At 38.9% G+C, this 17,197-nt stretch overlaps 1 protein-coding gene across 11 annotated transcripts in view; it reads right to left on the reverse strand.

Moving 5' to 3' along the window:
- The window catches only part of NPAS3 (neuronal PAS domain protein 3), an 877,558-nt gene that overhangs the window by 60,438 nt on the left and 799,923 nt on the right, over positions 1-17,197 (reverse strand). For all 11 annotated transcript variants that reach the window (XM_073211382.1, XM_073211377.1, XM_073211373.1 and 8 more), the window contains one exon: positions 2,312-2,430. In XM_073211382.1, the coding sequence (XP_073067483.1) occupies positions 2,312-2,430 (119 nt within the window). The remainder of the gene's footprint in view (positions 1-2,311; positions 2,431-17,197) is intronic.

A 17,197-nucleotide genomic window follows, 5' to 3' on the forward strand; every position in this document is an offset into this window, starting at 1 on the left:
CCCTTCTTATTCACTCACAGTGACATTTCACCTCATCAGGGAGATCCTCTATGACTCTCCTAACTAAGGAGGTCCCCACCAGCCACCCCTTCAAATTACATTGCTTCACTCTCCCTGCATAATAAGAGTAGATTAGTGGTTAAGTGCATGGGGTATGGAGCCAGACTCCCAGAGTTCAAACTCCAGCTCTGTTCCTTCAACATATGGTGTTGTGCTCATCAACCTCTCTAGCCTTAACTTCTTCATCTGTAAAATGGAAACAATGAAAATACTGTCTTCTAGGATAGGTATGAGGGCTAAGACACATATGATGTACAATGCCCAGCATAGTCGAGTGTGCGTAAATGTTAGATATTGTTATGTTAGCCTTCCTTACTCTCTGAAAGCACCTTCATTTATTAACTTATTATTGTTGTCTCTCCCTGTTAGAATGTAAGCAGCATGACAGCAGTGACTTTTCAGTGTCTGATGCTGGGTTACCAGGATCTAGACAGGCTCCACAGTAGGAGCTCAACAAATGCTTCCCAAATGAATGAGTAAGTGTTCTATTAATCCATAAGAAATGAGCTTGTCCAACTTCAGGCCACACAGCAAAAACAACTTTACTGAACTGCCTGGGTGGCAAACAAACAGACCCCAAGGTACCTGGTCTTGCCTAGATTGAAACTCAAACTACTTCTTCATGTTTTTCTTTATCCACATATCCCCCTTTTCTCAGGTTCAAATTTTTGCAGTTTTATGATCTCTAGTTTGTCATGGGAAAGCAATAATTTCTTCTGTTTTTCAAAAAATCAAATCATAAAATGATATTATACTAAATATTGCTTATTCAAACAATATCGATATCTCACCCCTCCCACCCTTCCTCCCGCCAGGGATATGCCCTCTACAGACCAGTAAAAACCACTCAAGGTGAAGAACAAATGCTGACAGTAGAGTAATAGTTGAAAGGAAGCCCTATAGCTCCTAAAAGCTGGAATGCAAAGAATGCATCTTTCTAGCATTAAAATGATAATAATCACTACACCTATAGTAAACTTGCTCAGGCTACACAGTTAACAACTAATAAATACATTGTGTTCAGTGAGGCAGGGAAATACAGAATGGTCCTAAGGATAGAGACTGGTTTTTCCCCTGTAACAGATCCCTCTGTACCAGGCCTCCGTAAGGTACAGCTACTGTGGGGAGAGCTGCCCAGATGCCTCCCCTTTGAGTCACACCCTGTTCAAGGTCAAGGATGCACCATGTGTGCCCTTCAGACTGCAGGACAGCTCAGCTGAAGGTCAGTCATGGAAAGGCCTAATTCCCCACCTCCTTTCTTTTTTTTCCTAAAGAATTCATGTCAAAGAAAGTGCCTAACTCTGACTTTTATGCAGCTGCTGGTCTCCTGATGTGACTTATATAAGGTTTTAAGGCCTGATGATATTGACTGTTACTATCCCCAACAAGGCTGGGTCCTCCTGAAGAACTGAGCTATCAGAAGCTCTAAACTCTACAACTGGGAGAGGTCGTGTGGACCACATCACAGTACATCCCATTCTGTTTGCCCTCCCACACATTATAAATATTGTTTGAGAGATTGGTAGTGTGTTGTAAAATTGATAAGATTCAGGTTGCCAAAGGCATTTCATAAATTTCGTAGGTCTTAATTTCTGTTGCTATAGTAACTGAAATGCTGGAAGTTCCCAAGATTAGAAGGCTTTTATATCCTTAACCTTAAAATGGTGATAATGTAGATTATGACTCCAGACTTGGTCTTGCTATTGTGGGGAGCACATACTCTGAATGCTGAGTGTTTTATGTATGCTAAGGTATGACTGAATGTTAAATGGTTGTAATTTCAGAATTAGGATTTCTGACATTCATGCAACCTGATTTTCTTACTGTTGTATATGAATCTTGGTGGTTAAGATGTTATTAAAATGGGTAATCTTTCTCTACAGAGAAAGGGGAATTTGGAAGTGGAATTCTTTTAAGTAGCAGTTCTAGAACACTCATCTTAAAGACTGATAGGAATTAGGCTCACCTTCTGCATCAAAGTGAATTTCTAGCACATTCTGAAGCCTTTGGTACATTAATAAGTACCTTCAAAAAAGACACTCTTTTGGGCAGGTAGTATACCAGCAGGTCCGCAGTGAGAAGGAGAGCTCATGCAGCCCCTACCTGAGACAGGAAGGTTACCAAGAACCCTACGGACTGCTCAAGGTCACATGTGTTCACCGCATGGACCCAAAGCCACTGGGAGGCTCCATGCAAATAACCTAGGATCAGCCTGAGACAGAAATACCTGCCCTCCCGGAACCCAGCTTACCTTATATCCTGATGATTTGATGTGCACGCCGCGTTTGGTCAGAGTAGATTTCATTCGGATGAAAAAGGAACGCTCAAGAGTGTTGTCAGTGGTTAGCAGACTGGGGCTGGTTGACTCCACTGAAGAATACAAAAATACACACACACGTGATTTAGAGCTCTACATGGCTCCTCACAGCTACTGCTCAGGTGCAATCCTCGAGTTCACTAAAAATAAATGACTGATGGGTGCTAAGAGTGTAGTAATCAATTTATCTCATTTAGAAAATGTTTACTTTGCAGAAAATGAAAAGGAAAAATTAATGTATCCGAAGTAACTCCATTCCAGGTTTTAGCAGGAGCTTATCAGGCCTTTTAACTTCTGGCAGCTCCCTAAGTGAGTCTAACGTTGAGTAACTGTGGCATACCTTGAGGATATGGTCAGTGCACGTGGACAGAACTGTCATGAAAAATAGGGCCTCATAGATTTATGGGATCCACCAAAATGCAGGCAGAGAAGCTGGTGATGGAGAGTAAGGATGACTTGCTCTTTGCTCTCCTGGAGAATCCCTGCCTGTCACATTTGCTTACTGGGGAGCTCTGTGAACAGCAGACCACCAAGGTTGGGTAGCCATATGCTGGCTAGTGTCCTTGCCCTCCTGAGTTGGTTTCCTTCATTGTGGGGAGTGAGAAATGTAAAATCTTCTTGACTGACTAGAGATGGAAGGCTGAGAATAGAATGTACAGACAGAAACAAATAAAAACTACTCACAGTATCAATTTTGCATTCCTGTTTCTAATGGCAGCTTGCCCCCTGCCCTCAACAGAATAGGATGTGAGAAAATAAGTTTTCTCTCTTAAGCAAGACTCTCTTTCCCTTTAAATGCTTTTAGAGTAAGTAGAATAGTTTATGAAACTTAAAATGGTAGTTTGCAGTCTTGCTGAGCTAAAAACACCTTTATGCAAACAGCCTGGAAGGCAACATAAATCTATTTCTAAGGCATTTTATAAATTTAAGTGTTTTCCTGCAAGGAAATTAATTTTGGTATTTTTAAACCTAATAAATTCGCTGTCTAATTTTACTCCTCTAAAATACTACTTTAAGGTTTTCCTATTTTAAAATTAAATATGTCCAACAATAAATAGGACTTTTTGTAGCCCTAACTGACACTAATTTTCTCTGGGGTTGGGGTAACAATATGTGTGATAAAAAGACTTAATTACATGTGAAAACATTTATGAAAACACAAAGAAAAATAGCTAAAACCAGCTTTTAAATTTTAAATTATGAAATGTATTCTGTATATTTTTAAGGGAAAGAAATATCTATTTTTTCATATGAAACTTGCTGCTCAGATGGAAGAGGAAATAAGAGCTACTGTAATAACAGAACCCTTGCTGTTTATAGTCAGGGGCCTTTCTTGTATCATTCTTGTTGTACTCTGACAGTATTTTCCTACATTTTTGGCATTCCTATTCTGGGGCAATGGAACCACTAACAAGTGTCACTTTCTTATGTGTCTCTCTTATGATTTTCTTTCTTTCTTTTTTTGTTTTAGAGAGCATGGATCTGATGTCATTTTAAATGTATAGCTTTTTATCACTCGAGGGAAAAGCAGAGCCATGTTATATTTAGTACTTTCATTTCTTCTGATTAAATATGAATTACTATGAAATTTTTCTCATCATCTAACATGCCATAATACGCCAACAGCTTTTTAATACACTATATAAGCACAAACTTCTGCTCTAAGAGTTTAATTTGCCCCTCTAATCCAATCACATCAACCTTATTTCTCTTATCAGAGATTCCCATTTTGAATTAAATGAGCTCATTAGTTTTAATCAAAAGCAGAGAGATCAAAACTTAAACGTAAATGCTTTAGATCAGAACTGTCAGTCAGCCGTGCAGTTCTATTTTACTAAAACACAAGATCAGAGACCCTTAGAACCAATTTTTTCTCGTAAGGGATGCCGAGAGCTTGAAGATGCTATATCCTTTTTTTTTCCCCCTTCCCAAGGACAGATTATACATTTAAGGTTAGACTTAATTTATGGCAGTTTTTCATCCTGGTAGAAATGGAAAAGTATGCCAATCTACTGTTGTCCCTTTCACATTTATTGGCACTGGTCCTCAGAGACCTGAACTAACGTGAAGCCATCAGCATCCACACCACAAACTCAGCCTTAAAAATTCAGCTCTGTTCAGCAAGATTGTGTTTGCAATAGCCGAGGAAAAATGAAACTTCCAGAGATGTGAAATGTGTTTCAGGGCTGGGGCGTCTGGTGCCCTGACCAGTCAGAAGAAGCCACCTGACTATGTAAGAGGGAGTGATTCAGGCATCCTTAGAAATGCAGTGTCGTTAGTACGTGGAGCTCCACAGGAGACCACTGCCGGGGGCTCCCCGCTGGTGATGACGCACACGCGGGACACAGGCTTTGCGTGAGCTGCGAGGCCGAGCTCTGCGCACACCCTGACCGAGGCAGTGAGGGAGGGGGACAGCACCCCTGTGTTTCAACAGCAGGTGTCTAAACACAGGCGCAGCATTCATTACCCCCAGGCCACCCGCTGTGAGAGGAACGTAAAGTCAGGTTTGCCTCACTGACGCTGAGATTTAAAATTTATAAACTGGTCTTCAAGCTTTATTTCAAGAGCATAGGGGATGCAGAAAAGGCGAGGGGCAACTTAGAAAAGAGTTTGATTTCTGATTCCATAGGATTTCCTAGTTTTGAGGACAAGGTCACAAGTAAACGTGCCATGCTGTCCCTTTTAAAGGGACACGTGACGACCTCATTCCCAGCGCACGCACACCGTGTTCGTGTTTCCTCAAGGGCTAGCAGGCACACTCTGGTTATCCCAACTCTGACAATGGAGTCTCTCATGTAAAAAGACGTATTATCTGCATGTGACAGACGAGAGTGGCAGCTTTAGAAGAGCTTCTAAGTGTCTCAGGTGAGAAGCACGATTCCGACGAAGGTTCTGTTGGGAGAGAGCGAAGGCAGCATGGCCTCGGTGATGGGAGGCACGACGTGGTTCTCAGCAGAGAATGGGTGTGGGGGGCCTGTGTGCACATATGTGTGCGTGGCCACGGGGGGATGTGAAGGGGACACAGGAGTGAGAAAGATATCCTTAGGACTGATGCTCTTTAAGACAATGGAGCCAGAGTACATCAAAGAAGCATTTCAGAGTGCTTGCTCGATAACAAATACTTTTCTGTCAACTTTTTGAGGCAGGCCACGATGACTGCTTGCACTGGATTCAAAGAAGTTGCCACTGATGCCTGAGACACAGGAGAAATTTATGGGTTAAGTGGTCAAAACCCAGATGTGGCCAGGTTTGCCCTATGAATTACAAACAAGGAGCTGAAGACCAAGAGCAAGTCCCACACAACTAGAAGCTGGATAAAGGACTACACTTTCTCTTGCTGAATCACAGGGTCTCAACTTTTTAATAAATCTCAATTACCTCAGCTCTTGAAATGTCAGTTTTTTCATTTTTTTTGTAAAATTTACAGAACAATTGATAACAAAAGTTGTAATAATTTTTATGTTGGCAAATGCCACCATAATGTGAAATCATGTCTGTATTACCCATATTTGTTTATAGTCCCTAACTGGCATTGTAGTGCTGCTTCCTCCTTATTATGTAGCAGCAGGAGGTGGTGGGAAGGTGGAGAATGAGGAGGGGGCTGAGAAACATCTCATTCTCACAGGTCAGTCCTGGGGCCAAGTCCATCCGGACACACTCAGCATTCCCTCCAGGGGCTCTACAGGTATATGAGGCCAAAGCGTAAAGAGAGGTTTTCTTTACAGTATTCTCTGAATGTTTTCAGTGCAATTCTAGTAACAGAACTCTTCAACTGCCACCAAATTCTGCTGTGAGGGGGAAAGAAAAATGAGGGAGAGAAAAGAAATATTACGTTTTTAGAACACATTGTTCCTCTTCAACTGTGAACAAGGAAGTCTTTTTCCTTTTAAATGAGAAGTAGGTGAGGGTATGGCATTAAGATACGAAGTTAAATATATTCTTTCCCCATTTCACTGCAAATGAATCTTTCCTTTTTCAGATGTTCTGTGCACCTAGGACACACCGAAGTGTGAATAACCAAAATGACTTTCACAAGGCAAGGGAGGAGATGTTGGTTCATTTTCCAACTATCTTGGGAAAGCCAGTTGTTTCATTGGCATATACTGTTAGCTTTCTTAGATACTGATGTATTTCAGGACTTCAGTTTGGGTATGTATCAAGAACATGACAAGCTGTTTCTTTTGTTGCAAAAGTTTTCCTGCACTTTGTCTGCCACTTGGAAGTTAGGTATGGTCCTGAAGCTTTCTGTGGCCAATGAAATGTGACCCATATCACACATCACTTCCAAGTGGAATTTTTGATAAGAGCCAGTCATGAAGGGCTACTTTTTCTTTCCTTCTGCCTGGTGTCTCTCAATTTCAGATGGTGGCTGCTCCATCAGCCTGGGTCTTGAAATGAAGATACTGTGGAACAGAACCCTCAGCCAACCTTCACAGAAAATAAAACTTTGTTGTAATTTGGGAATTTTTTTTTTTTTACTGCAGCATTACTGAGCCCATATTGACTGATACAAATATCAAAACTTTATTATTACATAAAAACAGTCAGTATGTTGTCCAGGTCTCCCAGATAGTCAGTGGCAGAGCACACAGACATGACATGTTTACCTGACTTAAAGGGTTACAATGTTATCAATATACTGTTCTTACAGTTATTTATATCCCTGTTTTATCTCTCATGCTAGATATTCTGGAGTAGTAGAGCTGAGAGATGTCTAACTGGTTCCCTAGCATGATTCCTTGTACCTGGAGCAAAGATGATACACATATATACACACATATACACATAGATATTTATATTTGCTTAATATAGTCAATAGCTAATATTCATTAAATGTTGACTTTAATGTAATAAGATTTTCCCAATCCAGTTTCCTAATAGTAGGCCAAGCATGGTAAAAAACAAATCTTTTCTCACAGAAATTTCTATGTTTATGCAGGAAAATCATGGTGGTTTTAAAGTGCCACAAGTTCTCCCATGCTCTTCCCTCCAAAAGGTGGAGGCTACTTCCTCTAGGCCTTGAGTGCGGGCTGGACTTGGTGACTTCTCATAAATAACACTTGGTGAAATTGGCAGTGTATGACTCAGCTGTAATGGGCAGAGTGGCTCCTTATTGTTCCCTCCTGGGACATTCACTCTGATGGAAGCTGCCTGCCATGTTGTAAGGATACAAACAACTTGGTGGGGAGGCCAGTGTTGCACAGAATTGAGGCTTCCTGCTAGCAGTCACATGAGTGAGCTTAGAGGTGGACCCTCCAGCCCCAGTCATACTGTCAGATGACTGTGTTCTGATGGACATGTCCACTGCACCCTCATGAGAGATCCTGGGCTCGAACTTCCCACATGAGCTACTACAGGATTCCTGACCTATAGAAACTATGTGAGATATCTGCTTTTTTAAAAGCCAAATATTTGGGGGTAATTTGTTATGCAACAATAGATAACTCTCTCTCTATATATAAATATAACCTCTTTTTGGAAAAGTCATAGCCTTGTTTTCATATGTGATAACCATAGACATGGGTAAAACTCATGTGACAGTGAAAAGGGATGCATTGCTCAGTGTCAATACTTTATGAGTTCACATATGCAAGGAAAATGACCTGTGATGCTGATTTTTGTAAGCAGTCTTTTTTTTTTAAGGTAAATACTCAACCAATTTTTTTAACATGTGCAATTTGCAAAATATGTTTTCGGCAGTGTGATCTACAAGATTCTGAGATCTTGAAAGGCAGGTCTGATGTCTTGCCTTTTACTGTACCTATTTCCTGCTCTTCTCCAGACAACCACATCCCCTCCAAGTGCCTAGGATTGTGTTTTATGTAGGTAGGTACTCAATTTCCTTATTGAATAAAATAACATTCAGCTGCTTTCTTTTAAGAATTATTTACTTTGCCTCTGCCATTCTCTCTCACCAAAAATCAAACATCTTGTCCCATGTTTGTTTTTGTTTTTAGGAGAGGGAATCATTATGTTTTCTCCTTGTATTCATCTCTAAGGAAGCATTTTCTGCAAAGTGTTATTTTGAGAGTCATGGACCAGTTGGTTTGGTAGTTAAAGAGGATTGGCCTGATTTCCCCTAGACTTTGAGAATACTTTGTTCTCTGTCTCTTGGGAGTTGGTGTTCATCCACTGGTCTGTTTTCTGCCATGTGCCAGGGTAACTTTGAAGGGGGTGATGGTCTCAGTAGACTGGACCAAGAAGAGCCTTGGCCTCTGGTGGTGATGTAGTCCCCGCATTTCCCATGGGTACACGTTGGACCACCCTGTGGATGTCACGCAAGTGCAGTTCCAGCCCTTAGGCTCTGGCTCGGCACTCAGCCTCTATCAGCTTTGGTGCTTCCTCAGCAGTACGGTGAAGAAGCTGCATTTATTTAAGTCTCATTAGGGCTGAATCCTGCTCCCACTCAGTTGTGAGTCTTCAGCTTTGTTTAGAAACTTGTGAATCATTAACTGAAACCCTAGAGCATAGCTATGAAAATAATTGTGATTCTATAATGAGGTAATAAACTTCTAAGTTACATTCAAAATAATCCACCAAAAAAATAAAAGGAAAAAAAATCTGCCAACCCATGCCACCTGTCAGCACAAACTCCCTGGCAACGTCTGCCTGCCTGGGGTGAGAACGGGAGTGCACAGGGCTGCTTCCAGGTTGCCTGCCCTGGCAGGGGCGGCGGTGTCATGAGGCTGTGCCCTGGGCGAGAGGTGTGCTCAGCGCGGCCTGTGTCTGCAGATGGCGTTTGGATGATACCACTCTGGGGAAATAGACACAGTGTCAGAGTCAAGCTGCTACCAGTGGGTGTTTCTATACACAACTACTAAGCAATGAGAAAGTTCAATGGGGAAACCGTGGGCATCGTAACAGCCTTTGAGAGTACATGGCATCCACTGTGGCCCATTGTGCAGCAGACTGCGCTCCACGTGACATGCTGTAGGAATACCAGGAGCGAGTGTTTTGAATCTTATTGGAGACGCCCTATAAATGTTGCCACTTGAGGGATCTATTCTGGGAGAAAAATATAGCTTGTCCTCCTGGGATGCTGCTTGGATTCATTACCAGTATTGCGGATGGGATCGAGTGTGGCAATGCTTTTATCACGACTATAAAGTGGTTACGAGCCAATTCCTCGTATAAAACATACTCAATAACGTTGAGGCTTTTTTTCCACCTTTTCTGTTTCCTTCTTTTATTTCCTTCCTTCCTTTCTTTTCTTTCCTTTTTGTTTTTGTAATGACAAACATGATGTCAGACAAAGGGCACTAGGACTTAGTCTTTGTAGTACAAAACAAAATAACAATACATAAACACCTTTGTGAAGGCAGCTCAGAACCCCATGTTTTCTATTAAAAAGTCATGTTCAATCTTCACTGTTGATAGAACTGAATAGCTAACACAGAGAACATTGTATATCAGAAAGGTCAATAGTTATTATGAGCTACAAATATATTTTTTTCCATCCTTCAGGCTGTTTAGTGCATATCACAGCGTGAGCAGCTGTCTTCTTTAATGCTTTTAAAATTAGAATTCCAAAGAGGAAGAAAAAATTATGGTTGCAATGATTGCTCTTTGCTTTTGTAAGTTTACTTTAATATACTATTTTATATACATGAATCCTCCGTGTAGCCTATCCATGGGGCAGTAACTGGTTGCCAGTACTGAGTTGAACTGCCATGTTTATTTTCTTAGCATTCTGGCCAAGTCTCCATTTCAGGAGCAGATGTTGTCAATGTACTATATATTAAAACAGAGTTATACAGAGGAGTCTGGTTACAGAGGCATTTGCAAACATACACATATGCATTCTGCCTTTTCATTGCTTTAAAGCCCTGTGACTAACTGCAACAATGCCATGTGATGAGCCACAGTTAGGCAGCACTGGGTAAAAACTCAGGCAGTGATTCAAACTACTGATAGGCAAAGTATCACTCTCCATGCGCAGGCCAGGGGACTGAGTGTGCACCTTTTAAGTTTTTAAAGGTTGACCTCTGCCTGTCCCTGGAATGTCTTACCTTTACCCAACAGATGGCCCTAAAAGACGATCTAAGTAGCACACGGAAGCACACATCAGATGCTCACTTAGTCTTTGTTCAGTTATTTAATAAGGACTTATCGAATATCTATCCAGAGCTGGGACCATTTATAACTGCTTACATTTGGGAGGAGGAGAAAAGTACATCATCATTTTTGGTAGCAGCTCTACAGAAGAACAATGCAGAGAGTAAGGGGCTAGAGAGTGGGGAGGACCATATTTTGGTTGGGTGTCACATGGCCTCTCTGATGAGATGGGTTTTGAGAAAAGACCAAGTCACCTGGATATCTGGATGATGACACCATGCCATATCTCCATGCTCATGATTTGCATTGTAACTTTATGACTCCAGACTGGAAAAAGACCTTATAGAAACTATTATCTGGATAGATATGCACTAGTGACAAAGAAATTCTAGAAATGTTACCCTTTGAACTTTTGTCCAAAATTAAAATAAGTGATACACTAAAGTGTTTTGAAAATAAGTGATATACTAAAATAAGTGACATACAAATGATTTAACATCTAGGAAACTAAAGAGGAGTTAATGGGTGGAATTGTTCCAAGTGTCCAATGCCTCCCGGATGGACCCACTGGTGTCGATTCTTTGGGGATTTCTCCAGAGAGAGCAGCTTCATTAGAAAAATGCAGTGAAGACAGAGTAAATAAATGATACACTTTTCTTTGGTGAATTTTGGTGAAAAAAAGAAAGAGACTTGAGTATGTTTCCTGATTGAGAGAACTGAGCTTCAAGTTGTCCACATTAAAATCGAAGAATTTAAATCCTAAGGATATTTAATCAGTGATAGAGAAAGAGAGGTGAGCCTCTGAAATGGGAAGGAGAAGAAAAAGGAGGATGTGAGAGAAAAAGGGAGAAGAGAGAGAGAGTGTGGTGGGAATGGTGGTGAATGACTTAGAGAGTAAATGTCGTTCACTGAGATAAAGGAAGTGGGAGAAGGAGAGGATTTTGAGAGTGGAAAAAAGCTATGAAGCACAGCAACTAGGATCAATAGAAGACAAATAATAAGATTGCATAGTGGCTGGAAGTTGCAAGGCTTAAACCTAAGAGCATAAATTTTCTAGGGTACCCTGATGATAGTAGCTTTGTGGCTTTTCCAGGCAATTCTCAGGTCAGTGAGGTTTTCCCAGGGATGGGAACTGGCACAATGTAATGAAAGAAAGTCAACAGAATGAGGGATTCCTTAAGAGACAAGAAAGTGAATACTGGCAGTGATGAGCTGGGAAAGAGGGAAGGAGACAAGACAGGTTGTGGTAACCAGGAGGAGGCAGCCAATGGGGGATTATGTTCAGAGGATGATTTGTAAGAATGTTTATTGTTCTTAAAAAATTTTTGTTTATATGTCTCTATTTTTCCTATGTTCATAGATATTTGGAAAATATGAAAAGGTGTAAGAAAAAAAATTCTCAGTAACCTTATCACCCAATTCTGTTCACTACTGAAATGAGTATGTTTTGTTGTACTCTTATTTACTTTTATAGATTTATTTTGAAATTGGGATCATTTCTATTTTTCTCACATTTTTAATGTTAAAAAAGCTTATAGCTCACTCTGTGATAATAGTTGTATTTCTATTAGGTACTTTTTGGGGAACAAAAGGATATTGGCACTCCAGTGGCCTTGGTTGCAAATCAACTTTTCCTTTTTTAAGAGAAATTATTATATCTGCATTTGCCCGTAACAGTACATCACTTGCAAACACACTATTTTTACTGACTATGTAATATTTTATTACATGGTGATGAATTTCTTTGAAATTAATTTTCCTATAATTTCTTAGGTTGGATTTCTAGAAAGAGTATTACTGAGTCAGAGAGGATGAGCTTTTCTTAAAAAGCTAATATGCATAAATGGATTTCCAGAAAAGCTGTACTGTACCTGTTCACATGTTTATCAGTAACATTTGATGATGTTCATGCTGATTGCCATTTTCAAACATTTTTTCTCATTTGATAAAAAATATTAAATTAGTAGGAGCTTCAAAGAAGATATTTTATGAGGGTTTCCCTGAAAAACAATATGTAAAAACATCTCTTGTGTTTTATTTGTATTTTTATTTCTAATGAAATTGAATGATTTTTAATGCATATTTATTGGTCATTGAATTTTTTTCAGTGAGTCATATTTATGTCTTCAGATTCTTTTCCAACTGTATTTTTAGTGTTTTTCTTAACAATTTGAATGAGATACTTACATACATATTTTAGGGATAGTGTCCTTGCTGTATTTATCACAAATATTCTCCTACTTGCCTTTTACTTGTTTATTATGTTCCTTGATACATATTTTTAAATTTTATAAAGAGAAGTCTATACATTTTTCCCTTTGTAACTTCTTCTATTGCTCTTTTACCTTACAAATTAAAAAAAATTTTTTTTAACAGACATTTGGCATCTTAAAAACAAAGCATGATTAGAGGTCATACTATGACTGTGCCAATAGGTGGCTGAAGGTAAGTCAAAAAAAGGATTTTTGGAGCTTTCGCAGTGAAGGATATGTGTGTGCGTGTGTGTGTGTGCCTGTGTCACAGGTGCCCATCCTGGAGACTCTCATTCTGGCATCTGTTGTCTCCTTGAAAGACTGCTGCCCAGGAAGACTGCAGAGAGTGAGCTGATGCCATTGAGGAGGGTGGGTGAATGGTGGGGGTGTGGACTGACAATGGCATTGAAAACAGGTAAGAATCTTTTTTTGTTTTAGAGGGTTTTGGGGCAGCAGTGGCAGTGGGAGCAAAGCCCGTGACCTCTCCTCTTTCACCTCAGGATACACCAGAGCATAGGAATCATGGCCTCATCGAAAGAGAGACTTTTGATAACACGGGACTCCAAGGGAGAAAGGATTCACCAAGGGTGAGGAGGTAGAAGTGGGCTTGTGGAAAAGATGGTGGCTTTATCAGTTTATTCCTGATTAGGGTTCCAAAATAAAATACAGGACACCTTGTTAACTTTAAATTTCAGATAAATGATGACTTTTTTGGTATAACCTAAATATTGCATACAAATTTCAAATTTAACTAGAAATCCTTTATTTGCTAAATCTGGCAACCCTGTTCCTAGAGACGTAAAGACTCTCTGAGGCACAGAGGAAGGGCTTTGCCTGACAGCCATCATGTGATTATCAGGGAACAGTGGAGGGGTTTAGAAGATTGGCCTGAGATACATTTGTTTGACAGAGTGAAAGTTCTGAATGCCTGGGACTTTTCTCCCTGGAGAGTACTGGAGAACTCAGCAGTAACTGAAAATTACTGCAAGTGAATGTTGACATGATGTAGCTTTTTCAAATTTGCTGTCTCAGATAAGGGGTCTAGCACAATGGCTAATTTTTAAAAAACTTAAAGCATAACTGACATACAACATTGTATTAGTTTCAGGTGATTTGATACTTTTAAACATTATGAAATGATCCCCAGGGTAAGTCTAGTTACCATGTCTCCATACAAAGTTATTACAATATTATTGACCATAATCACTATGCAGTATATTATATCCCCATAACTTATTTATTTTATAACTGGAAGTTTATACCTTATAATCCCCTTTACCTATTTTGCCTGCTCTCCAACCCCTCCCCCACTCTGGTAAGCAGCAGTTTTTATTTCCTGTACCTATGAGTCTTTTTCTGTTTTGTTTGTTCATTCATTTTGTTTTGTAGACTCCACATATAGCAAAATTATATTATATTTTCTTTTTTTGTCTGATTTATTTCACTTGGGATAGTACCCTCTAGGTTCCTCTGATGTTGCAATTGTCAAGATTTCATTCTTTTTTATGGCTGAGTAATATTCCATTGATATTTAGCTGAGTATTAGTCTATTGTATATATAAACCACATCTTTTTTATCCATTCATTCATTGATGGACACTTAGATTGTTTCCATATCCTGGCTAGTGTAAGTAATGCTATAATGCACATAAGGGTGCATATATATATCTTCAAATCGGTGTTTTTGTTTTCTTTGGATAAATACCCAGACGTGGGATTGTTGGATCATATAGTAATTCTGTTTTTATTTTTTTTTGAGGAACCTCCATATTGTTTTCCATAGTGGCTGAACCAGTTTACATTCCCATCAACAGTGCATGAGGGTGCCCTTTTCTCTACATCCTTGCCAACACTTGTTATCTTTCTCTGTTTAATACTAGCCAATCTGACAGGTGTGAGGTGATACCTCATTGTAGTTTTGATTTGCTTTTCTCCAACAATTAGTGATATTGAGCATCTTTTCATATGGCTGTGGACCATCTGTATATCTTCTTTGGTTCTCTTCTCATTATTTAATCAGGTTGTTTGGTTTTTTTTGATATTAAGTTGTGTAAGTTCTTTATATATTTTGGATATTGACCCCTTACTGGATGTAGCCAATCTTTATTTTCCTGTGTCTGTGTGTGTGTGTTCTGGTGGTAGAGGAGAAGGACCTGTTTGGCAGGTCTCCATACATGTCTCTCCAGTCAGTATCTTCTGCTAATTTATTCTTTTTTATCAGAGAGCAGGAATTTGGCAGGGCAGCTAGAATTTGTTGGTTTTATTATGGCTTTATTGCACCACATCTTGAAGTGGTTATTTTTCAAAATGTTTTCAGTTAGAAGTACTGTATTAAATGCATCTTCAATAAAGAATTGAGGGTTATTTACTAGAGAATATGCTTAGTAACTATTTATACTTTGCAATAATTTAGAGGAGGCAGAAATGGGAGGTAACCCAATAGTTATCTATATCTGTTATTTTGCTAATGAATATCTATTTTCGACATCTTTAATTGTGCAAATTTTCCTTTTTTTATGATCTTAGTAAGTTTCAATAACCACCAATCCATCTTGGCACCCAGTCTTCTAATCCTTTGGCAGAAGTAGCCCTGCTTTACTTCAAGGAAGACAGGACTTCATCACTATGACTTTGGTCAGCTAGCATATGTGTAGGCATCATAATATGTGTGTAGACGTCATTGCCATATCTGAACTTGAGGTTAGGTCATTTGTATATTTTCTTCAAGGCTATGAATAATCTTTTCAAGTGGTAGGGATAAAAAAAAGCAGTCATATTTAATGATTCCATTTGCATAATTTGAAATTAGGCTTGCTATAGAATTACCCTCTTTTCTCCATTAAAAAAAGATAAAGACTATTATTAATAATGATGGTGAGATGGAATAGAAGCAGCCTTTCTCAAACTGGGTGCAAAGCAAATTTGTTGATATTAATTACTGTCCTTCCCTGCTTCCCACACAGCTCTCTAATGATGTACTTGATATTTTTCACACCAACACTTCAGCATCATATCCGATGCTTCTGGGTCTAAATGGTATATTCCATAATGCCAAATAATTCTTTAAAAACTGGCACCACATATTCCTTGTTGTCTGGTAGCTGAACACTCCCACTGCATTTGTCATAATTGTTTTGTGGTTAATCCTCTCAACTGCAGGGACCCCGGGTATTTACGGTTGCCCTTGCTCTGGGTCTTCATTTGTTTGTCCTTACATGAGAATGAATTCACCTGTACCAGTGGGCTGCCATTACCCATTTCTTCATTTTATTATTGAATTTATTCCTAATAAACTCTATTTGCCTATCATTAATAAAGTTCTTAGTGTTTTTCAATAGCTTGAGAAGCTGTATTTTAGAAATGACATAAAGGTTCAGATCAGGTACATGGAGAAAATGCTTCTGTCATAATGCTTCTCTTGTTTTATGCAAAACTATGACCTGCACTCTTTCGGTTCCTCCTTAATCACTTCAGTTACAAGCAAAACCAAATACATCCAAATAAGTTGCTCTGAAATAGTAAATGATTTATATATAAAATGCTTGAGAGGAAGCACTCTTTTCTTCTATATAGAGACTTCAGACTATTTTCCATTCATTGTACAAATGCACAGGTACTGTGATGATTATTAATATTAACATGAGAGATAATATTTTATTTCAGTCTAGTAAGTGTTGTACATTACTATTTGGGGATAAAAGCATGTCATATTCTTTAAATTAAGAACATTTAATATACTTGACAAGCTAATTCATATCTAAAGTAGACGGTAAAACATGTAAAGGCAACCTAGAAAGGTCTTTATTCTGAAAGCTATGTCTTGCCCTTCAAAGTTTTTTGTTGACACTAATAACCAATATCTATAACCCTTTCTCTGAAAGTAGAAAGCCTCTCCCTGACCAGGTAAAATAGCAATGTGTATATAAGTAATTTAGGGGAAGACTGAAGCAGTCTTAAAGGGAAACAAGGGCAAAGAAGAAATTATCTTTCTACCATGAGAATTCATTTATTTTAAAAAGAATATCCTCTCTTATATGATTTGAAATCTAATGTTTTGGGAGACGCATGTAAGTCTGAAAAGATAAAATTATCAATAAAAATCCTTGCTATTTTGACAATTATTTTCCTTTGTCTTTTTGGCTTATTGGGGAAGAAAGGAAGCATTTAGATACATGCAGAACATGTAAGTAATCTCAGTAACGTGTTATTCTTGGGATTTTCCATATTTATATATTTTTTCCTACATGGTATTTTCACTACCCAAGAGCTCTGGCTGTTATTTTTTTCCCCGAAGTCTGAAGATCACCCCATGGATTAACAAATGATTGAGGATTCTCTCTTAAAAGACTCTTTAAAAAACTGTCAGAATCAGCCTGAGACAAAGATTTATTATGAACTATTTAAAGGGCTTAATATATGTATCCCCAATGAGCCCTTGGAGCAAACTAAAAAGGAAGAGTGGAATTCTCAAAGAATAGGAAAAATTCTCCAATGCCCCACTTTCTTCACACCA

This window comes from Manis javanica, chromosome 8 (genome assembly GCF_040802235.1).
Source record: "Manis javanica isolate MJ-LG chromosome 8, MJ_LKY, whole genome shotgun sequence".
Lineage (NCBI taxonomy): Eukaryota > Metazoa > Chordata > Mammalia > Pholidota > Manidae > Manis > Manis javanica.